Source organism: Periplaneta americana, chromosome 10, assembly GCF_040183065.1.
Source record: "Periplaneta americana isolate PAMFEO1 chromosome 10, P.americana_PAMFEO1_priV1, whole genome shotgun sequence".
NCBI lineage: Eukaryota > Metazoa > Arthropoda > Insecta > Blattodea > Blattidae > Periplaneta > Periplaneta americana.
The window spans coordinates 2,200,266-2,224,816 of NC_091126.1; the positions used below are offsets into that span (position 1 = coordinate 2,200,266).

At 34.8% G+C, this 24,551-nt stretch overlaps 1 protein-coding gene across 1 annotated transcript; it reads right to left on the minus strand.

Moving 5' to 3' along the window:
• Nucleotides 1–15,315: 15,315 nt before the first annotated feature.
• LOC138707381 (uncharacterized) lies at nucleotides 15,316–16,911 on the minus strand. The gene is made up of 2 exons (XM_069836714.1): nucleotides 16,628–16,911; nucleotides 15,316–16,416 (listed from the first exon to the last, which is right to left on the minus strand). The coding sequence occupies exons 1-2, from the start codon at nucleotides 16,631–16,633 to the stop codon at nucleotides 15,487–15,489; spliced, it is 936 nt and encodes a 311-aa protein (XP_069692815.1). The 5' UTR covers nucleotides 16,634–16,911; the 3' UTR covers nucleotides 15,316–15,486.
• Between the last annotated feature and the right edge of the window lie 7,640 nt (nucleotides 16,912–24,551).

Here is a 24,551-nt window from a genome sequence, read left to right on the forward strand (position 1 = left end):
TCGTATATCTTAATGTTGTCTATCATGTGATACCTTCTTCTGCCCCAAACTTTTTTCCTGTTCACCATTCCTTCCAGTGCATTCTTCAGTAGGCAGTTTCTTCTTAGCCAGTGACCCAGCCAATTTCTTTTTCTCTTCCTAATCAGTTCCAGTATTACTCTTTCTTCATCCACTTTTTCTATAATGTTATACGACATAATAATAAAATAAACATGAATGGAATAGTAAACTACTCCCTTTCTTGAAATTTTTACCACAGTCGAAATGGAGAAAATTTACTTAACAATTTTGTTGCATATAGAGTTTTAACACATCTTTTTGTCTACTAAGTTTGGACTTACTATCTCCTCCTCATTATTGTTATTATATCAATAATCCTACAGCCACCAGCGTAACTCAGGCCTCAGATCTGGAATTGCGTGGGTTCAAATCCCATGGAGCAATGCACTTATATTTATTGAAATTGGCACTTGGAAAAAGTTTCTGTAATTTAATCTAAAATATTGTCTCCCTTCAGTAGTATAGTTATATATTACACAAAAGAGTAAAATTCCTTTTGAAATATTCAAGATAATACAATTTTCAACTCAATATTAAAGACCTTAAAATTGGTTTCCCAAGAGCAATAGATAATGTAAATGCAATACTGGACATGCTACAATAAGCATTTATTTCTTCTCGTAAAATTAGGAGTATCTCTATTTTAGTATGTTCAAACGTTATTTGGGCATTGTTCTGATATTAGGAGGTGTATAAACTCCTTTTGGACTTTTCAGGGCTTAGCTCCACATGAAAATTTGTGTATTCAATATAACATGCTAGATCCTCGAACAGGGGAGTGGAGAGAGACAAAGACTAAGGCTATTGAACTGATGTCTCTTATGGGGCTGGTTGGGTTGTGCATTTTCAGTATTATGAATAAAGTTGACTTTTTAATTTTAAAAATTCACTCATAAAATTAAGTGATCAAGAGAAACTTAATGTTAAATGATTAGTACCAGATCTTCCACAAACTGGTACAGGAGAAAACCGTGGCTTATGGCTAGTTTGTTTCTTGGACTAGTGATGGCGTGAATGACCTGAAACTCCTTTGGGAAAAAATTGTCTCATGAATTATCTCCTGTCACATTGGAAACTTACTTCAATTCAATTTGTGTGGCAAGGTGGATATACGATTACAGAGAGATGAGAGACATAACGATTGAATTGCTGGTCACAATGAATTTGTTCGCAAAGACAAAATTAGGCAGAATAATGTACTGTTTGAAATTTTATGATCGTCATGAAATTGTTGTTAAGAGTCCATGAGGAAACCTAAGACTCGCCAAACAGAGGAGTGTTCTTAGATTTGGTAAGTGAAATAGCAAAGCTAGATACTTGGTTGAATAAACATCAGGAAGACTGGGAACATAATAATTGAGAATTACATACGTTTGTATGTATACTATACATAGCATTTAGTAGTAGAGCATTTTCATAGCTTTGTGCAATTAAATAATAGATCTGCTGTAGGAATTTCGGGTTTTGTTCTACGAGCATTTACAACCATATAACCAAGCTTATGATGGTGCTTCACAAAATTAAGATATACTTCCTGAGCCGAGAACTCTCTAATGCTTATAGCCATGCCTCTTAGGTCTGCTTGGACTCTCATAGTAGCTGCAGTGTGTGGCACGGTAGCATATTACAACATTAGGCTATCCTATGCCATTGCAGGGGTCTTTACTGTTTATAATAATGGAGACTACTCGTGATTACCACTATCTTTATTCTCTCTTATGGCGATTTTCGAAAATGTATGTGCACACTAGGTAACTCTTCGTTCAGTCTGGACAACTGCTGAATTACTATAGAGCAGCATTTCTCAGAGTATGTTTATTTTATTAGGTTATTTTACGACGCTTTATCAACAGCTTAGGTTATTTAGCGTCTGAATGAGATGAAGGTGATAATGCCGGTGAAATGAGTCTGGGGTCCAGCACCGAAAGTTACCCAGCATTTGCTCATCTTGGGTTGAGGGAAAACCCCGGAAAATACCTCAACCAGGTAACTTGCCACGAGCGGGAATCGAACCCGGGCCACCTGGTTTTGTGGCCAGACGCGCTGACCGTTACTCCACAGGTGTGGACTCAAAGTATGTTGCCAGGGTTCCGTGAGCCTTGTATGATTTTAAATTGTATTTTATACTTAGTGGATACCATAAAAGTATATAAAAGTTACGAAAATATGAATCAATAATAACATTAAACACTGATTATAGTAATAATAATATCCGTAATAATAAAATTATTATTATTATACATCTAAAACGGAAAATAATATTTACCACTTTCATCACTGTATTCTCTGTGTATGTGTCCATTAAAACAAAATACCGAAACGGACATAATCGAGAAGTATAAATGAGACTACAACTTTCTACCACAGAAACGGACTTAAGGCTTAAAAAGCAAAACACATTCGTCCCACTGAAAACAATTATTGAGATACTAGCTTTCACTCGTCTGTTAATTATTAAATGCTAATAAAATATTACAAGGGTTCAGCAGTTGCAGTTACAGGGATTTCGCGGTGGCAAAAGTTTGAGGAACACTACCATAGAGGAAATAGTTTACAGATGTAACTGTAATCGTGATTAGGTCGATAGTCTGGAGTAGAGGCTGTAGTCTACCACTGGTATTAGTGTTTAGTTACAGGAATTGATGAAGAGGACATACCATAATTTGTTTTATGAGGGGATAGCCTATACATTTGCTTGTCGATGACTGATCTTGCTCTATAGCTGACAAAAGGCATCCTGAAAAGGCCGATGTGTTGAATGTAGGCTACTAATTGGACATGCGGTACGCATTATAGGACCTCCCACTCTCTCTCTGCGTCTCGCTCTGCAAAGAAACAAGTCCGGAAGCAAGACACAGGCAGCACTGTGTACACTGCTACACACACCTACTTGATGTAATACAACAGATGTGTTCTAACATCACCCATTAAGAAGTTTTCTTTGCAAATCTGTGATTAGTGTAATATGTAATTACTAGTAGTCAGCAATGTATAATAATAATAATAATAATAATAATAATAATGATTTATTTTAGCTGGCAGAGTTAAGGCCCCTAATACTATGAACTATTAATTAGACACTGAAATAAACTGTGTAGCAGAATTAAGCTAAAATACATAGAATGTTAATATATTTCAAATAATATTAGATAATACAAAGAGATTATTATGAGACAATTTTGAAAATATAGCACTATCAGGATGATTTCTAAAGAATGAAGTAACAATGTAGTCAGTGATAGTTTAAATCAGTAAGATTGGAGTGAAATGCTAATAAGGTTATCTTTTAAGCTGTTTTTAAAGGTGGTTATTGTCTTGCAGCCCCTAATACTTTGTGACAAGGAATTCCATTGACGCGAGGTGGATACTGTAAAAGATGATGAATAACAAGATGTTCTATGAAGAGGTATACTTAGCGTGCCACAGATAAGTGATCTGGTATTTACGTCATGGTTAGAGTACAGATAGTAGAAACGAGACGAAAGGTAATTTGGTGTTGAGGTGTGCAGAATTCGATAGAGTAAAGACAAAGAGTGTAAAGTTCTGCGTTCTTTAAGTCGGAGCCACGAAAGACTTGCGAAGGAGGGGGAAAGGAACTGGCCACCCTAACCGATTATCTCCTGGCTTAGTTGCCTCATGGTGTCACTCATGAGGTTCAGACCTGTCTTCGAACAGTTAACTAAACAACAACTCAGTAATAATTTTTCCTGCCGTTATTGCGTTTTTGTTTATTGGGGCAGAATGAGGAGGCAGATTTTCAGGGGAGGCAAGGGAGGCCATGCCTCCCCTAATATTTTGCCAGAATACAATATGATAGTATAATTCCAGCTAAAGTAAGATCATAGAAAAGTCATAGCAAATGACGGATTTTTTCCTTTTATATTAATTTTACTGTTCAGTACGAGTAAGATTAAAGTTACATAAGGTGACCACATCCAGTTTGTGATGTCTGCCCGCTATATATAGTACAAATAACTCATACCAACAGAAAACAGCGCTGTAACCTGTACAACTGACACCAAGCAGCCTGAAATGTGTCAGTGTGAGCGCGGGACAGCGGAGACAGCTATATGACTCTCCTCCCCAGTAACCATGACAACAGCAGTTCAACCAATGAGGTAACTAGTTAACAGAGTGTTCAAGACTGACTAGAACCTGCGAGAGGAGACGAATTTGGAGAACTGCTAGTATACCACTTGTCTCTCCATTCTACCATTTCTGCGTTCTATCTTAGGAGAGCAACATTGCATTGTAAAATCATAGTTTTCCTGCAGTAGGATTTAGTTCTAAACTATGGCACCTAATAGGCCTACTCTGCTCCCTGAACCTGTCTTAATATATTTAATCTATTGTGAACAAGGTTTCTTTGATGTAATCTTTATAATACTGTTGACACTGATTAAATTAAGAAACAATGTTTACAGCTGCTGAGTTAGTGCCCCATATAACTGTCTTTGGGTGTCAGATAACATTACATTATATTCTTGAGATGTCGATGTCTGTTGAGATCAACACCTGGAGATTGTGGTTTGCTAGTTTTGTGTAGGTAGCAGTGAAGAGTGTCGAGTGTGGCGAAGTTCGATGTTCGCTCTGTTATGTTTGTTCCAACTTGTTATAAAAATATTTGCTGTCCTCCACTCCCATCCCTTCATGTTGTAACCACTGAAGGATTTTAGCACAGATCTTGCGATTAGTTTTTCATATGAAAAAGACGAAGTTTGTAATGGCTTGATTGCCTATAATAGGTTAAGAACTGTGAAGTTGAAGGGATGTTGGGGAAGAATAGTTTTGTATGAAAAGCTTTAGAGAGGTTTATTCACTTGTTGAGATTGCTTTGAGAACTGCCTGTGAGTCGACATAATTGCATACATATTATGTTGTGTTGTTTCTCAGCTTGAGACACTGGAACAACTGGATAATATGCATGGTAGAGCAACGCCAACTATGCTGGCCACTAGTCACTGGGCCATACCGAGCCGTGTGAAACAAAATACAGTCGAAATGAGGGTAGTAAAATTGGCAATTATATTCTTAAATACATAATTGACTCCACTAGTCAATCCTAGGTTTATGGAGTATAATGGCAGTGCTTTGAATACACTGAAAGAAAATTAAAACGTAGTAGCATCTAATAGTAGATTATCACAACTAAATGGGGGGGGGGGGGAGTGTGGTTCAGAGAATATCATTGAAATGAACGAAAATAAGTTTGTGGTTAATGTTTACCAAAGTGTTAACTATATAATTATGACTGAGTTGCCATTTTATTTTTGGTCGAGAGAAAATACGTCATATAACATTTTTGTATTACATATGAGTAATATACAAATGAAACCGTTTGTTTTTGCAGTTACAGTAGCTCGCGACAGGAACAGTTTGGCTGTGAGATGATAACTGTGCATGTGTAGACTTGGTTAATAAAAACCTAAACTAAACAAATCTAACCTTTGTATATGCAAGATGTGTAACCGAAGCATGAAGGGAACTTGATTTGATCTGGAATGTGCAAGCAAAAATAAATCCAGGTAAGGATCACGCTGACACTGCATGAGAGGTCAGCGCATGTGCCACAACCAAACTGTTCCTGTCGCGAGCCCCTCCTAAGATTTTTTTGTTAATAAGAAAAATAACAGTATGTCTAAAGTTAACGTCAATATCTGTTTTGATCACATAGTGTATATCACAAATAATTATTAAGCAATTTACACTATATATACAAAAATAAAATAAAAAACGAAAGTTTCCAGGTTACTCTTATTTCCAGTTGCATCGCTTTGCTCCAGTCAAATACGTCCATGTTGACAATACTTCATAAGTTGCTATATATGTCTAACAAACCTGCAAAATATGGAAGCAAGGTATTTTATTTGGCCAATGCTCATATTTCTACAAAGTCAAAATGGATATATCCAGGGATCCAACAGTCAAGAGGACCCTATTTTCTGGACAACTGCACATGCAGTTGTGAAGCAAGCCAACCTATTAATAGATCTGTCAGGAACATAACATAACTTTTTCATGTCAGTTCCTTAGCCTTAGATCTTCTAATTGTCCCTAATAGAAACAACAACCAAATTTCTTGGCTTAAAAAATCGATGTGTTAAATTGGAAAATTCATATTAAAGAAATTACCCCAAACTAAATTCAGCATGTTTTGCTATTAGATCTAAGCAAAAGATGTAAATATCAATACCTTAAAAACAATATACTTTGCATACTTCCAATCGGTGATGAGTTTTGGATTAATATTCTAGGGAAATTTCAGATAGTAAGAGTATATTCCTACTACAAAGAAAGAGTAATTAGAATAATAGCAGGTGCCAAATCTAGGGACTCGTGGACTATTTTTTAAAAAACTACAAGTAATGTCCATGGCTTGTCAGTATATTTTTTCATTAATAATCTTCCTTGTATGTAATCGTGAAAACTTTGTAACTAATTCAACAGTTCATAGCATAAATACGTGTCAAAAAATGACTTTCATACTCCATCAGCAAGTCTATCATGCTATCAGAAGGAGTGCATTATATGGCAGGAAAAATTTTTAATAGCCTCCCTATGGATATATAAAGATGAAAAACAAAACATACTGTAAGATTAAATTAAAGTACCTAATTTCTCATGTCTTCTATTCTGTAGGTGAATTCATGACATTCAAGAACACTTTATGAAATTGATACTAAAACTTCGTGTTGTACAAGCAGACTGTATTGTAAACCTCTTCTGTATATATTTCAACTAGACTATGACTATGAATTAAGACTATAGTACTATTAAGAATTTTTTTTTTTTCGTTTGACTTGTTCCATATTCTAGCTGTGAAGCAATGTACGAATACCATGGAATGTTAATAAATACAATACATAATCATGGCTTAAAAATGGTTGGCACTCTAAGGAGTAACAAACCACAGATACTGTTGAGTTTCTTAACATAAAGAGAAGACCATAGCTCTCCAGCATGTTTGGTCATGGAAAAGATGCCTTGGTTGTTCATACAGTATCAAAGAAAAGAACAGATGTACTACTGCTCTGTACAATGCATGAAGCAAGCAGGCTAAACCTGAAGTCATTACCTTTTATAATATGACGAAAGGTGGCATAGACTGTATGAAAAATTTGTAATCAGTTGCCAGAAAGACTAAAACAGATGGCAATTTGCGGATCTCTTACATGCTGCTTGATGTTGGTGCTCTAAACACTTAATATAATGTTGGTCCAAAAAGGTTTTAGCTCAAATACTCTGCAAGCCTCATCTCACTAAGAGGCAAGAGTTGAATACTTGATTACGGTACTCTTCTGAGATCATCGGTTATTCTGTAGAGGCCGAGTCTTCAGAACCACTACGGGAAGATTGTGACAGAAAAAAGTGTAACTTTTGTCCCAAGAAAACAAATTGTGCAGATTGTCTTGTGTCAGTATGCAAGGAGCACGCGTCTGCTGTTCTCTGCTTCAGGTGCAGAAGGAATGAAAAAGGTGAAGACTCTGATGGAGATTAACACTAGTAGAAAGGCATAAGTTTCCTACCTAAATGGATGGCAGTGATTTAAAAGACTCAAGTGTTTAATTTGAATATTGAAGGCCTCTTAATCCAAAAATGTGTTTGCCTTTTATGTTACAATTATAAATTACTGATTTCGATGATAATAATAATATATCATTCACACATTAATATTTATTAACTTTAATAGTGTTGAAATGTAATGTTCTTGAAAACAGCTGAATTTCAGAAGTATTGTGAATTATATTATACATTATTGCCAAAAATGATATTTTTTTTATTATGACATCAGGCAATAGTCAAAACTTAACCCAAATTCTTCTGGTTTTTCAGCCATATATTGAAGAAACCTGCACCTGCACTTTGTAGGGTACAACTTTTTTTCATCACAAGTAACACTTTCTTGTAGGCCTATAGAATTCTTTATTAATGTCCCATATGGAAAATGTCAGAGAAAACTTATCGGTTCTCAATTTCCGACTTTTCTGTGATCGTATGTCGAACCTTCAATACTTCATTATTTTTAAGACTTTGTCTCCACACCAACTCATGCTCTTTGTGCCGCACATGATCAGTGAGTTAGAACATTGTCCCAATGCTTGCAATTCAGTCATTCTTTTTTCTTTGAGTGCAGCAGCTCAGTTGGTCACCACTGCTTTAGACCAACTGATTTTTAGAGTCATTTTGCCAAGACGATGCATCGCTTTCATGTAAAGCAGTGCAAAAAATTTGGGAATTTCATCTTTTGATACTGTGCAATCTGACTTTTCATTCTGCGCTTCATTCTCTGTTCACCTCTTGACTGCAGACACAAATTCATGTAGGACCAGGTAGAATACTCAAACTGTTCTGATACGAACATCTACCTGATGATGGCAAATAATTATATATAATTTTCCACTTAGATCAATTCCAATGAAATTTCACATCAAGGAAGTGCCACTGGAGCTGCATCGCTATCATCACTTTGATCTGGACTTCATCACTTGATTGCAACACATAGGCTTCAAGACTACCTTCACTGGGATTGGGATTGAGATTTTGGTTTCGATCTTGTTTGTAATAGCCTATTTCCTGGACTTGGAGTGTTTTCTACACACACTTATGCATCAAATCTGCGAATATCTACACGAGTCAAAATGACTCGCTGCTGTCTTTAGTTATATCCTAAAATTTTACATAATCTAATAATGGATTATGCTTGAAACTAATCTCATTATGCAGTGTGAACTAACAAAGTCACAAAATATAAATTAAGTACTTTTCTATCAAGTTGAAAAACTAAGAGAGTCATTTTGACTCATTCCGTCTTTCTAGTGTTAAAACATTACAATGCAACTTTACTCAGCTAGAATAGACAATGATTTTGAAATTATATTATTATTATTGCTATTATTATCACTGAATGAAATAGACTCCAAGTAAATAACTTAAAAGTCTTACTTCAAATTTAAGTGAATTCCGAGTTTTTGTGTGTGGGTTTCTATGACTTCATAAAAGAAAACACTTCTTTTCTAAAGCAAGTACATTCTTCCCAGATGTATGAGAATGACATAATTGATGCTATGCAGTGAGGGAAGTGAGATGGTATGCGCCGGTATGGAATACCACCACCGGTTTCTATGGCCAGAAAACATACCGTTAGTGAAAAATGACGTACTGTCACTGAAAAAAAATGTGATCCATAAAAATTTTGCGTATACATTTCTTCACAGCAAAAAGTACTATCTGTTTGCTTCGTAAATCTAAACCACAGCCTTCTGGAACTGTATTCAAGGTGTATTTAGACACACTTATTTGATAAGTCAACCCCTGGGAAGCTTACAACGGTAGTATTTCAAGTAGGCTTATAAAAGGCTGTGGTCTGTAGCTTGTCGTGGCTATTGTCAATTTAGTGACTGTGTCATTTTTTGTTGCTGTTGCACGTCTTATAAATAATTATGTAAGGCACTTTGAAGCTTTAACATTATTTTAAATTGTGTCAATGGATATTGCAAAATAAACTAGTAAATAACTGAAGTAACTTGAAATTATTTTATTAAGAAATTTAATGTGTTGTGCAAGCTTCAAAGATTCGTGTTACTGACTGCACGAAACAATTTATTGTATACATCATGTATGTGTAAGTCTTTTTTAAGGAGTTAGGTACAGCTTACAGCAGTAAAATGTTTGGAAATATTCGACTTTTTTTTTACTGTATCTTATACAATAATAAAAATTGGTATGTATAAAACACTGTCCTTCTGCTATATAAAAAAAATATATTTTTACGATTAAAAAAAAATTATTTATATATATTTTTTTTCAAAATTAAAAATGTTTGCAGTTCACTGTGCAGTGATGAAGCGTCTCCCTCATAACCCAAAACCTTTTCATGTTCTCTCTCTTTTATTTTATTGCTTAAATTCATGTTTACAATATCATGCTCTTTCAACTACATTCATTAGTAAATAATATTTTTTTTATTTTGTGTAATAGAAAATACTGATATTTGACCATTTTTTAAAATGAATTTATTTTTTATCAGACAATTTATCATTGATAGAGAAGTGATCTTGCATCATATTGTAGATATGACATGCATAAATACACACAAAAAATTTCATCACAGAATGTTGGACAGTTTTTGAGTTATGTGGGAAAAGCTTCATCACTGCACAGTGAACTGAATTTTGAAGAAAAAAAAAATTAAATCGTAAAAATATTTTTTTCATATAGCAGAAGGTCAGTGTAATAGTACAGTGTCACATAGTAATTTTCATTATTGTAAAATATACAGTAATGGAGGAAAAAATGTAGAATATTTGTAAAATTTTACTGCTGTAAGCTGTACCTAACCCCTTAAATCGAGGTATGCCAGGGAAGAATCTTGGGGTAGCATATCGCCTCTGGTTTTTTCCCCACTTCCCTCACTGATGTTATGTATGTATCTGTTTGTAAGTATCAGGATATTTATGTTTTCTGATAACGTGTTAACTTTTTATGAATTGGTACAATGTAGCAGATAAAAGGATATAATTGAGGCTATGTATGTTTAAATCACTCGGACTACTGTATCTGCTTGTAAGTGGTATCAGAATATTAATATAATGATATGTTCAGTTTCGCTGTTAACTTTTTATGAACTGGTACAATGTAGCAGATAACCATATGGCTGATATATGTAGGAAAAGGAATATAATGGTACATGAAACATGATGCAATTAATAATCTATTGAAATACGAATTTTGCATGTCAAAACAATAATACAAATAAATTTATTTAATATTGCAATATTGTTGAAAATGGCTAAATTGTTCAGTTCAATAGGAAATTATAAACACAGTCTGCATTATCTTTATTTACTACGAACACATATTAGTCAGAATAATGACAAACATCAAACTTAAAACGTTCACATTTCACGATTAGAATAACACTACCACGTTTTCAAAAATGAAGAGTTCGGGCATAATAGTGGTAACCCACAAAAAGTTAAAATTGTGATAATCATGTAAAGCAACAATCATGTGTGTGGACATGTATTGTAATGCACCTTCATGTTAGCAAGCTTTAAAATGCAGCGGAAGATGTGTGGTGCAAGTTTTTCTTTAAATATGACTATGATTTATCTAGTACAGCTGATGAGAACTTTTCTAAGGATGAAGGTGAAATCCAGATATCACAAACCGAGTCAACAAGTGAATTTATTAATGATCCATATAAAATTCCGTTTAAAAAGGCATGTTATACAACGAGGCTTAGCATGATCTACATGAAGTGATTAAGGTTAACATTGTCATCTAATAAGAGGAGGAAGACATGCAATATGTAAACTTCGATATAACATTATGGCTTACTTTAGGTTTGTTTCTGCAGCGAGTTTGTGATGGTTTGACAACTGTTTGCAATATGCCACTACCGAGTACTGAGAGCTATGGTCCCATAGAAAGGAGTTATGTGCAGTTCCGTTATTGCAACATCCTTGCTGTACCTAATTAGCTGAATGCAAAATGGCTGCTACATCAAGTTCGTATGTAAACAATAAAAAAGCAGTTGCAAAAACGCATGTTAATGACATACAGTGAAACTTCTCCAAACGACCACCTCTTTAAGACAAGCACCCCTATTTCCGACCACTATTATCTGGCATGGAATATTATTCTCATAAGACCAATGTATTTTGTCCCTCTTTAAGATGACCACCCCTTTCCCCGACCAACGACCATGGATTTTGACTGCGAAACAAATGGTTTTCCCCCTTTAAGACGACCAGAATTTAAAATAAAATTGGAAATGCTGTAGTATTATTCCTATACAATATTATAATTGAAAAAAAAAAAAAAACAGATGCTTCACTCTCGCCCTGCTTCCAGTCATTCTATCGGTTCTCTCAGGTCTTTAGAATTTTAAGAATAACAGCATTTCAGCGCCAGCAAGGAACAATAAAGCCAGATTCACTGTTAAAGGTTACTGCTAAGTTATTTTCCTAATTGCATGTCAAAAGATACAGTAAGTCTGTCTGACCATTTACAGTATCACTTCTGACAAAAGGTTTAGGAAAGATGGGTTTGTATGAGTTTTGATAATACCATACCTTAATAAGTTCTTGGTCTACCTGACAAACTGGATTTAAAAGGGCAATTAAAGATGCTCTTGGCAGTAGGACTCTAGCTCTTGAATTAGAAAATAAAAAGCTTTATGATTTAATCAGTGAACTGGATAAAGAATATGACAACATTATCATCGACAAACATTTGAAAAATTTAGTACAAACATCCATTTTGAAATACACCATGAAAAATGATTAACTTGGTATGCAAAGTAATTTTTATTTCTAATTTTACTGTAGTACTGCAGCTTACCTTTTGTTTCATTGTACAGTATTGAGAATATCACTATTAAATGTACGATTCATTGTGTATAAGTTATACTTGAATTTTAGTCTCTTATGAATCCTAAGAAATCTGAAAAGGTTGAGTTTTAAATTCTTCATTAGGCTATATGCTAAATTTAAGTACTGTACAAATCTAAATTGTTGATAAGAAGACCACCCCTCTAGACGACCACTTTTTATGTGCACTGGTGGTCGGCTTAAAAAGGTTTCACTGTACGTATAATATGTTGTAGAGGTGTTTAGGTGAGGGGTTTGGACTTTTTCCATTGCTGGTTGTCACAATCAAAAAATTAAGACAACGTTTCGAAGGGTGGTTCTCCCTATGTCTTCAGGTAGAAGGATGGAGAGAAAGGAAAAAACCTACTGTTAGGATCATTACGTACAGCTATTCTGTATGACTGATGACAGAATAGCTGTATGTAACGATCCCAACAGTAGGTTTTTCCTTTCTCTCCATCCTTCCACCTGAAGACGAAGGGAGAACCACCCTTCGAAACGTTGTGTCTTAATTTTTTGATTGTGACAACCAGCAATGAAAAAGTCCAAACCCCTCACCTAAACATTAATGATCCACCATTGCTTTATAGATGTTGTAGAGGTGGCAATGAAATTAAATCAGACTTACTGCGTCTTATAAAAGTCCGAACTGCGCATCTGGATTGATAACTGTGCTACAGAATGATGACTTGTCTTTGAATCTGCAGAGCATAAATGGGCATAGTCATCTACAATTTGATAGGAACTTTGCTGACAGAGAATAATGAAAAGTATTGCACCAGAGGGCCTTAAGAGCAACAAAGAAGTTTGAAGTAATAGAGATATGTGATCAAAACTTTTTGTCTGTGGCCGATTGATATGACCATAAACACAAAACTCAATAACTAGCTACTTGTGTTCAGACAAATTTACCAGGTGCAGTGTTGTCAAGACACTCATTTGACAATGCAGAATGGAAACACATTGGAGTTATGAAAAGGGGTAATGCGATTAATGAAATTCAAAAGCTCATACATAATAGAGGAAACAATTTTCATCTGATAAGAAAAAGAACTTATTGATTATGATTGATTATTTGGAAGATGAGGAGCATAGGAAGTATTAGAGAGAGCTATGTGATGGCTCTTGTATGGCTATGTAATACTCATTTTGTTTTATACATCTTGATACGTTTATTAATTCATTCTGTTGTATAATTTAAATATATAGCCTATTATGTTAAAATCAAATAGTATTAAAAAACACATAACATAACTGGCTGGGCCTACTGGCCTTAGCTCTGCCAGATTAAATAAATAAATAATTATTAATTGACTAATTTCTCCTCACTAGGATCATAATTGAAATATTTATATTTATTAGTCGTAAAATGTAACAGTATTTTAATCATTCAAAAGAAAAACACATTTTACGACTAATGAATATAAATATGTCAACTGTTGTATAATGTTATTCAACACGACTTAAAAGCAATTATTTAGTATTCGCACCTTTGTAAAAACAAAATGAATGGCCTTTAGCTCTTTTCTTAAAATACTTTGTGAAGAATGTTCCATTATTTACATGTCAACTTCAATGAATAAAACTAATTACTGACGTCACTGTACATGTGGTTTCTTTATTCCTTGAACAATATAGTCAGATTTAATTGTCCTTCGTATATTAAAACATTATCATTTATTATCTCTTTTCACCTGTATGGCACATAGCCTCTTTGTAACTTCCATGCCACAATTCTATATATCCATTAAAGTGTTTTGACGAAATTGACAAAGAAAACCCGATATTAATATTTCGAAAGTTCTGGCAAGTTTGACTTGACAATCTAACTGATATTAGCGATAATTGCAAAATAAAAACTGCACTATAATGCATTTTGAATGTGTCCGTTTTTTAGTAACAGAGATAAAAAAAATTGAGAATTCCTCCAAATGGGGCATATAGTGTTGTCCTCAAACACAGATTTAAAGAAAATCATAACAATACCAGAAAACACTATTGAACATTTATGCAGCCGATCACTTCTCAGAGGTTATCATTAGAAGCTCCAATTCTGAATTTTTATCTAGTCTACTGTCCAAAGACAGGTCTGAACCTCATGAGTGACACCAATAAGGTATCACTCATAAGACAACTAAGCCAGGTGGTAATGGGTAGGGTGGGCAATTCCTTTCCCTCCCCATTACATACATCACTGATTTACACTATAGTCAGACTTCAGATGTATACAAACAATTGTTTTTCCTCTGACACATATCGTCAAGTGAGGTACCTGATAGATGTAATATCAGCCAGAACCTCAGTCAAAGGTACTACTCTGAAAGGAGATGGAAAAAATTCGGGACAGGGTTTTGTTACTCAACAGAGGCAATCTATATGAATAAAAATTTTCGAAACATACGTTACTGAAATACAAGAAAAGTGGACCTTCGAGATTGTGACCAACATAAGAAATGCTTAACAGTAAGCTTTGAACTCAAATAAAAGAATATGAGGCCAGTGGAGAAGAAAATTTCGGTAATGACTTCAATGAAATGACTGCCACTTTTTAAGCAAATATTCATATAAAATTAACAGTACAGAATAATGACGCAACCACATAGGAGAAGTCTAAATCTGAGAGCGAGTAAAACAGTTCTCGTAGGCCTATACTATGTTTAACCTGCACTTATGGTAGCCTATATCATTACTCATTTACCAGTACACAACGAAGCACATGTACTGCTGCCGTTTATTTTACGTTCACTTAATTATTTTTTATTTTAGTAAAAAACATATATATATATATATATATATATATATATATATATATATATATATATATATATATCTTTTACTAAAGTAAAAAATGTGCGCAGTATGCAATAAAATAAATTAAAAATTAGTTCTGAAACCATAACATGTATTTTCCTCAAAAATAATTTTCTGAGTTACCAGCTTTTACATCCGAGCTCTTCAAATCATATTGTACACGTATATGTTTTTGTAGATACCGGTAGCTAAATAAAACGTTTAATACCATAAAAGTTTGTGTGACTGCTTCACTGTGCTTTCAACTTATAACACAATTGTCTGTATATTTTCCTGCATGGACCTTCAGATGTATCACCAAACTACTTGCCTGCCTGAAAGATTTATCACACATTTCACACTGAAATGGCAAGTCCTTCACTTTTTTCCTTATTACTGCAGGTTCTTCCACAGAACTAACTTCATATTGTGGCACATTCTCTTCTTGCTTGATGGCAATTTGCTTTGTTACCCCTTCCTGACGAGATGTTATGTTTGTAATGTTGCTGAGCAGATTGTCTTTATCGAAATTTCTTCTATCAACACGATGGGACCAAAGTTTTGGTCTCTGTTGATTAAAAGTGTTTAATCGTCTTATATGTATATTAGGATTAGTCAGCAACCTCTTGTCTGTAGTTTTAACTTCTTGCCGAGGAGGCTGTGGTTTGGACATTTGATTTACTTTACCACTTGCCACTTGCAGAAGAGCATTAAGTTTCTGTGATTGGGCCGTAGTTTTAGTAGTAGAATGACGCTTTGGCGGATTTTGAAATTTCATAAATTTATCATTTGTAATTGGTTCCAATTTTACAAAGCTTTGATGTTTTTTAACATAGGTTTTTATATTATTACTAACAGAGATTGTGCTTTCTGATATTTCATCGACCAACTCCCTATCACTTGTATCAACTTCCTGTTTTAAAATAATTGGATTTCCATCACCATCTTCGTCGAAATTTCGCAAAAATATTATTTCAACTGGATCATTTGGACTACAAGACTGTGAATTTTCGCTATTATCTGAAAATGTGGGATTCTCTCCAGAAGTTGCAATCTCACACTCCACAACACAAAAGTCGTCATCCATTACAACGTAGTCCTCATTTTCAATTTTTTCCACGTAAATTATCTCACCATTTTCATTTTCTTGAACTTCAACGCATATAATTTCACTGTTATCCATCTTGATTTCCTGAAAAGTAATCATGCATTCACATAAGTGTCAACGCTTAATCCAACAAGTTACGTCACGAAGTCTGAACAATAAATTAGCAATCACCAAGGTAAATATAAATAAATAAAAGATTTCTTTGCCAATATGCTGCATCAAAGTTAGGTTAAGGTAACTCATATATAATATGTATCATTTAAAAAGAAATATGAAGGCTATGCATGATACTTACGTCCATATTTGATGAAACTGAATTTCCAAAACACTGTTTATAAATAACAATAAGTTTTTACATATATTTTTGTAACAAATTTCGAAGCTTTAATGATCGTCATGTTTATTACGCTTCGTTTGATACTTTTTTTTTTGTTTGGTTACTGAGCCTCATAATTATTTTGTCCCTAGCGAAATATTTCTAAACTTCATTAACAATACACACAGGCCTCGTAGCATTGCTGCTTACATAATTATGACAGAACAGTGAAATGCGCACATATGTGCATGGAAGAAGTCTCTCGTGTGGTCTGTGGCTATCTTATTCTGCGCCCGCGTACTGCGAGGTAGATTTAGTTCTTCTTTTGCAGCTTTCGATATGATATCGTTCACATTTATTACCGCAGAGTTCGCATATGCACGAATCGTCTGGGTCGTGGAATTTTTTTGGTCTGCACAAGGTATGGTCACAGTCTACTATATACAGTCGCGAAGCTCAATATATAGTAAAAATGCAAACAGGGGTAGTTGCCCACCACTAGGATCGCTACTATCGCCTCATCATCGCAGATCTCTCTCCTAGCAGCCGACAAAATATGTTACACATTCGTTGTGTTCTTTTGGAAAAATTAACACCTTCCTTCCATTATTGAAATATTACATGCATAAAGTTAATTTATTATTTTAATGAAGTATATTAAATTCCACCGTAAACTCGAAGATACCTACAAGAAATAAAGTTAATATAATTTTTGTTTCTGCAAAACGAACTGAAATTTACTATAATAGCTTCACTCATTCAAGATTATAGCGATAATTAACTATGAATTGAAACCAATAAATATTAATTTGCATTTCTCTTTACAACAATAATAATGGAAATATGAATTAATGGAGTAACTTACGTGTACCGGTACTTCTAGTGTAGGCTTATGTAGTTAACAAAATGGGATGAGGTTAAGCAATAATAATCACACCAGAATTGGAAATAAAACGTGGTCCATACATTTTATTGTAACAGACTCTTTCTAAGTCTCTAGTTCAAGCAACAAATAAAAATAACAACAAAATTAACAGCTATAATTAAAAACATATCCTTTGAAGAAAAAATTAGGCCTAAGCAATAATAATCCCACCAGAATTGAAAATAAAACGTGATCAGTAAAGTTCATTAAAACAAACTTAATTTTTCTACGTCTTTAGTAAAATAACACATAAAAATAATAACAAAATTAATAGCTACAATTAAAAATATATCCTCTGAAAAAAAAAGTAGACCTAACCTTTATTTCTCTGGAAATTTAGCAGCCTAAGTGACAGAACTTTGACCGGTATCTAATGTCCTTTCGGTTAGACTGAAACATTTCATTGTGAAATTTAAGGATATAATGTATTCTAACAGTCATAAAGAACTTCAAATTAACAGTTTTGTTTCTGCACAGCATTCTTGTGGAAACCCAGGAACCTTTCTGAATCTTTCGGAAATCGGAAAAAGGATAACTCTGGCCTCTTTCTCTTACTGTTGCTACAATTTATAGCACTACAAACGTCTCCTCCTTGTCCAATATTATTATTTCAATTATTATATTTTAGCCATTAACATTTTCATTATAACCAATAACGAACATTTCACAAGCATCAATGTGAAATACGCAACGAGCTAGCACTCGATAGAAATACGACACAGTCCAAAGTCGACCATGGACAGTCTATTGTTTTTAGTTGCTAACCGCTTGGAGCGCTTTATCACGAGATTTGCAAAAAAAAACATCTCAAGCTTCGCGACTGTATATAGTAGACTGTGGTATGGTGTAAGCCGTGTACCGCTAGTCTCGTTATTATGTGCCATTCCGTCCTGTTTGGTCCTGTCCATTCTCGGTTTGTCATGGCTTCGCCACAGTCTACTATATACAGTCGCGAAGCTCAATATGTAGTAAAAATGCAAACATGGTAGTTGCCCACCACTAGGATCGCTACTATCGCCTCAGCATCGCAGATCTCTCTCCTAGCAGCCGACAAAATATGTTATACTTTCGTTGTCGTGTTCTTTTGGAAAAATTAACACCTTCCTTCCATTATTGAAATATTAAATGCATAAAGTTAATTTATTATTTTAATGAAGTATATTAAATTCCACCATAAACTCGAAGATACCTGCAAGAAATAAGTTAATATAATTTTTATTTGTGCAAAACGAACTGAAATTTACTATAATAGCTTCACTCATTCAAGATTATAGCGATAATTAACTATGAAACCAATAAATATTAATTTGCATTTCTCTTTACAACAATAATAATGGAAATATGAATTAATGGAGTAACTTACGTGTACCGGTACTTGTAGTGTAGGCTTACGTAGTTAACAAAGTGGGATGAGGTTAAGCAATAATAATCACACCAGAATTGGAAATAAAACGTGATCAATAAATTTTATTGTAACAGACTTTTTCTACGTCTCTAGTAAAGCAACAAATAAAAATAACAACAAAATTAACAGCTATAATTAAAAACATATCCTTTGAAGAAAAAAGTAGGCCTAAGCAATAATAATCCCACCAGAATTGAAAATAAAACTTGATCAATAAATTTCATTAACACTAACTTAATTTTTCTACGTCTTGAGTAAAATAACACATAAAAATAATAACAAAATTAATAGCTACAATTAAAAATATATCCTCTGAAAAAAAAGTAGACCTAACCTTTATATCTCTGGAAATTTATCAGCCTAAGTGACAGAACTTTAACCGGTATCTAATGTCCTTTCAGTTAGACTGAAACATTTCATTGTGAAATTTAAGGATATAATGTATTCTAACAGTCACAAAGAACTTCAAATTAACAGTTTTGTTTCTGCACGGCATTCTTGTGGAAACCCAGGAACCTTTCTGAATCTTTCGGAAATCGGACAAAGGATAACTCTGGCCTCTTTCTCTTACTGTTGCTACAATTTATAGCACTATAAAGTCTCCTCCTTGTCCAATATTATTATTCCAATTATTATATTTTAGCCATTAACATTTTCATTATAATCAATAACGAACATTTCACAAGCATCAATGTGAAATACGCAACGAGCTAGCACTCGATAGAAATACGACACAGTCCAAAGTCTGCCATGGACAGTCTATTGTTTTTAGTTGCTAACCGCTTGGAGCGCTTTATCACGAGATTTGCAAAAAACACCTCAAGCTTCGCGACTGTATATAGTAGACTGTGTTAAAAGTCTCTCCAGATTTCCGACTTCTTTGCATATAGCAAGTTCGTTAGTTTCTCAGTCTCAGCAGTGGATGGTAGGAGGAAATTGGTCCTTAGTTCTTCAATGAGGAATGGTTCTCTTGTTAATTCATACGTGAGTCGGGATGGTGTTGTCGTTGCCACTCCTAGTGCCTTCTTTAGAAATCTTGCCTTCACTTTTTCCAGCGTGGCCAGGTTTGCTACATTAAGGCTTGGCCATACGATTTCGATTCCGTAACACAGCATGGGCACTATTTTTGCGTGAAAAAGCTTTATTGCCGTTTCTAGTGAGAGCTGTCTGATGTGCAATGTTTCGTTTATTCCTCTTGTTGCCAGCGCTGCTCTTTCTGTGACGTGTCTTGTGAAACTTCCCCCCGTCGGTTGGAGCATGACTCCTAGGTATTTCACTTCCCGAGGTATTCTTATACTTTCGTTGTTTATCTTGATGTCCAGGTCGTTTGGGATTCTGCCACCCTTTCTGAATACCATGAGCTCTGATTTGTTAGGGTTAATTTGAAATCCATTCCTTTCGCACCATGTTGCCATTTTGTCAAGGATTTGTTGCAGTGTCTTGATGTCATGTGCTGCAACTGCGATGTCATCTGCGTACGCAAAGATTGATATGTCTTCGTTTTCTTTCGCTTCTTTAATGAGGTGTCTTGCTGCTAAGTTGAATAGCAGGGGACTCATAGGGTCACCCTGGAGGACTCCGTTCGTTTGTCTCACTGGGTGGGAGTGATTTAAATTGTCCGATATCGTGACGTTGTTGCATCTCAATATGTTGTTTAGAAATCTGTACCAGACACTGTTGTTCCCGAGGGTGAGTCGAAGTTTTTCTTTTAGCCAGCTTCTGTCGAGGATGTCGAAGGCTTTCGTGAAGTCCAGGAAGGCGACAAACAACTTTCCTTTTCTTTGCTTTAGAGCGTCATTTATTTCCCTCAACAGGAGGTCCACTGGGATCAATGCGGATCTTCCAGCTCTGAAGCCGAATTGCTCGTCCGGTATATTTTTTTTCTATTTCGTCCCGTATCCTGTTGTAGATTAGCTTGGACAAGGCCTTGAAGGGGTTACACTCCAGCGCGATGCCTCTATGGTTATTGGTGTTGGTTGGCTCTCCTTTGCCTTTGTAAATTACTTTTATTGTGGATTCTTTCCATTTTTCTGGGATATCGCCTATTTCTATGCATTTGTAGAAGAACTGGGTCCATATAGCATTTAATAAATGACTAGATTGTTTAAGGTGTTTGTTGACTAGGTGGTCGGGGCCAGCAGCTTTCTTGTTTTTGAGTGCGTTTAAGCACTCTTCTACTTCTTGGGTTGAGAAGGGGATCCATGGATCGGGAGTTTCCTTTATCTCTGCAAATGCTTCTTCTTTTCTTTTTCTGTTTAATATGTTTCTGAAGTGGTTTTCCCATTCTTCCATAGGTATGTAATGTGTAGCGTGATTTTTCTTCTTCCGGAGTGCTATGTAGGGGTTTTGAATTGCGTCCTGAACCATTTGTTTTCCTTCTTCCTCCTCTTACATAATTATACAAATAGGTTCACAGAGCTCGAAATGCAGGAACCGCGTTTACCGTTTGCTGCCACAAGGAGCGCTGTATCAGACCTAATTGCACAGTCTATAATATACAGTCGCGAAGCTCAATACGTTGTAAATATGCAAACATTAGATAGTTGCTCACCACTGGGATCGCTAATATCGCCTCATTACAGGCAATACAGCTGGACCAGGGAGTGTAGGAGCCAGAGACACGTGACAACAAGACTCGCAATACACGGGTTTCATCATAAAATATGTGTGAACAACTAGTTCCATGAACCGACCGAAGACTGCAAATGTGTGCTGTGCGGGCAAAGATGTAGGAAATACCACATCATAACGTGTGCGAAGAGAGTTAAACCAATAACAGACTATGGCAAAGACTAAACTTGGACATTAATGCTCAACTCGAGCGCATTTTTCTCATTATTATTATATTACAGGCAATGCAAAATAGTACCGTCACAGTCTATTATTTCTAGCACCCTCAAAACTCAAGCTTCGTGACTGTATATAGTAGACTGTGCTAGCCAGTATTTGTCTATGGTGTATACTATAGACTGTGTGTAGATAGATAGATAGCTAGATAGACGGACAGACAGACAGACAGACAGATAGATAGATAGATAGATAGATAGATAGATGGATGGATGGATGGATGGATGGATGGATGGATGGATGGATGGATGGATGGATGGATGGATGGATGGATGGATGGATAGATAGATAGATAGATAGATAGATAGATAGATAGATAGATAGATAGATAGATAGATAGATAGATAGATAGATAGATAGATAGATAGATAGATAGATAGATAGATAGATAGATAGATAGATAGATAGATAGATAGATAGATAGATAGATAGATAGATTTATTCGTTCCATAATAATCTTACATTTGCTTTATAGCATAGAATAAAGAACATGTCCAATTCTTACGTTTAACAATAAAATGCAAATATGAAATATGTACAGAATTAATACCTTAATAACAATAATATTTTATACAATGTAATATGTTTACCATTTAATAGTATTATAATATTTACACAGTACTGTGAAACGTCAAGAATTCATCTACAGAATAGAAAGTGTGAAATGTTAAGTAATTTTTTAGTTTTGCCTTAAATAATGCAGGGTTTTGGCTATGATTCTTAATGTTTTCAGAAAGACTATTGAAAATTTTTATCGCCATGTAACGTACTCCCCTTTGAAAGCATGATAAATTTGGTGCTGGCGTATGAAAATCATTCCTTCTGCGGGTATTTATACTGTGTTGGTTAATACTGGATTTTGGTTATAGTACATTTTATCTGTAACAAATAGAGTTACTGCAAAATAGTTTTCTGAATAGTGTTCATAAACGTATAATTTAGTGTGTGGTATAATATGCATAAACTTGAATAAATATGAAGTATGTGTTAACAAAATATTGTGTATCAATAATCCATTGATAACTTTCGATTAACCTCTGTTTTATTTCTGGTGGTTTGGTGACTTCATTTTAGACTTCCCTTCTCTGTCCTGTCTTTTGATTGGTTTGCGTTACCGGTTAAGGGAACGAACAGGTGAAAAATGTGGAAAAATGGAAAAAAATACAAATTTTTGTTTTTATGTTCATAATTTTATTTAAACCTTCTACTTTCATAATATGGCCTCATTTTTTATTTGGGAGCCCTTTAAACCGTGTCACATGACGTTTAAATGTCTGCTTGCATGTGCTTCGTTGCCCTTTAAACGAGCTGTCAGCTCTAAAGTTTATGTTGAGCTTTGTAATTTGAATAAAGCGGGCTAGTTTTTTTTCTGGTGTGTATCTAGTGAAATTAAGTTTGTTGTCACTCCTGAATACACTATCAGCTTGCCTGTCAGCCCTGCAAATACTTTGTTTTGAAACTGTGAACGGCAAAATATTGTTTGTGGATCGTTTCTTCTCGAGTTTGTGCGTTTGTACGTGAATATTCATACTTGTTTTGCTGATTTCGTGTTATTTAGGGTGTTATTAAAGTTTTACACTAATTTTGTATTCAATTAGTTGTATATATTAGTGTGAATAAGTTAGTATAAGTGCATTAGGTTAGGAATCGTCACAATAACATTCAAGACCACGTGTATAACTCAACATTTAGCATTTTAGGCATGGTTTTAGTTTTCTAAACATGAATAGACTAAGTGACATTCATAATAAGGGCAAGAAACGATCAAAATATGCTAATAGGGCTAAAAATTTAGCAAATATAAGGTGGAAGAATGCCAAAACTATTGTGGAATGTGTGCAACAAGAAAATGTGTTAGGCCTAGTTGGTGATAATGAAGATCAAGTGTCAAAAGAACCAAATAATAAACAAAGTGCTAGTGAGATAAAGTTGATAAAATATGGCAACTTGCAGGAGAATTCAAATATAAGTGCCCCCCAGTGTAGTGAAGACTACACATTAGTGCATGTAAGTTTGTGGAGTGAACTGTATAAAGGAGTAAAATGTGGTGAATGTGGAATGGATAGTGCAAAAGCTGAGCTTACTGAACCATCAGGCTTTGCATTTAAAGTGATAGTGAAGTGTTATAATTGCAACACAGTGTTGAATGAAATGTATACAAGCCCTAAGGTAGGTAACACTGAGTCAACTCGACCTCCCTTCGATGTAAATAGGAGAATGGTCAACGCCTTTGTTACCATGGGAAAAGGACACTCTGCTATGGAACAACATTGTATGGCTATGGGTATGGCAGGTTTGAGCTCACCATCCTTCAACTCTCACCTGATAAAACTGACGGAAGAAAACAAACTTGTTAGACAACATGTGTTGAGAAATGCTCGCTCTGCAGTTAGACGATCTCACATGGAAGTGGACAGTTCTATTAGTGATAGTGATGTTATAAATATTGGTGTGTCATACGATGGCACATGGATGAAGCATGGACATACATCAAAGTATGGTTTAGGTTTAGTCATAGATATTTTAACAGGGCTAGTGTTAGATTTTGAAATAATGTCAAAATATTGCAGTACTTGTGAAAAGACAGGAAAAAAAATGGATGTTGCAAGTGACGAATATAAACAGTGGTATCAAAGTCACAAAGATGCTGGTGTTTGTGAGAAAAAATTTGATGGATCTTCAAATGCCATGGAGATGAAAGCTGCAGAAATTCTCTGGACCCGGTC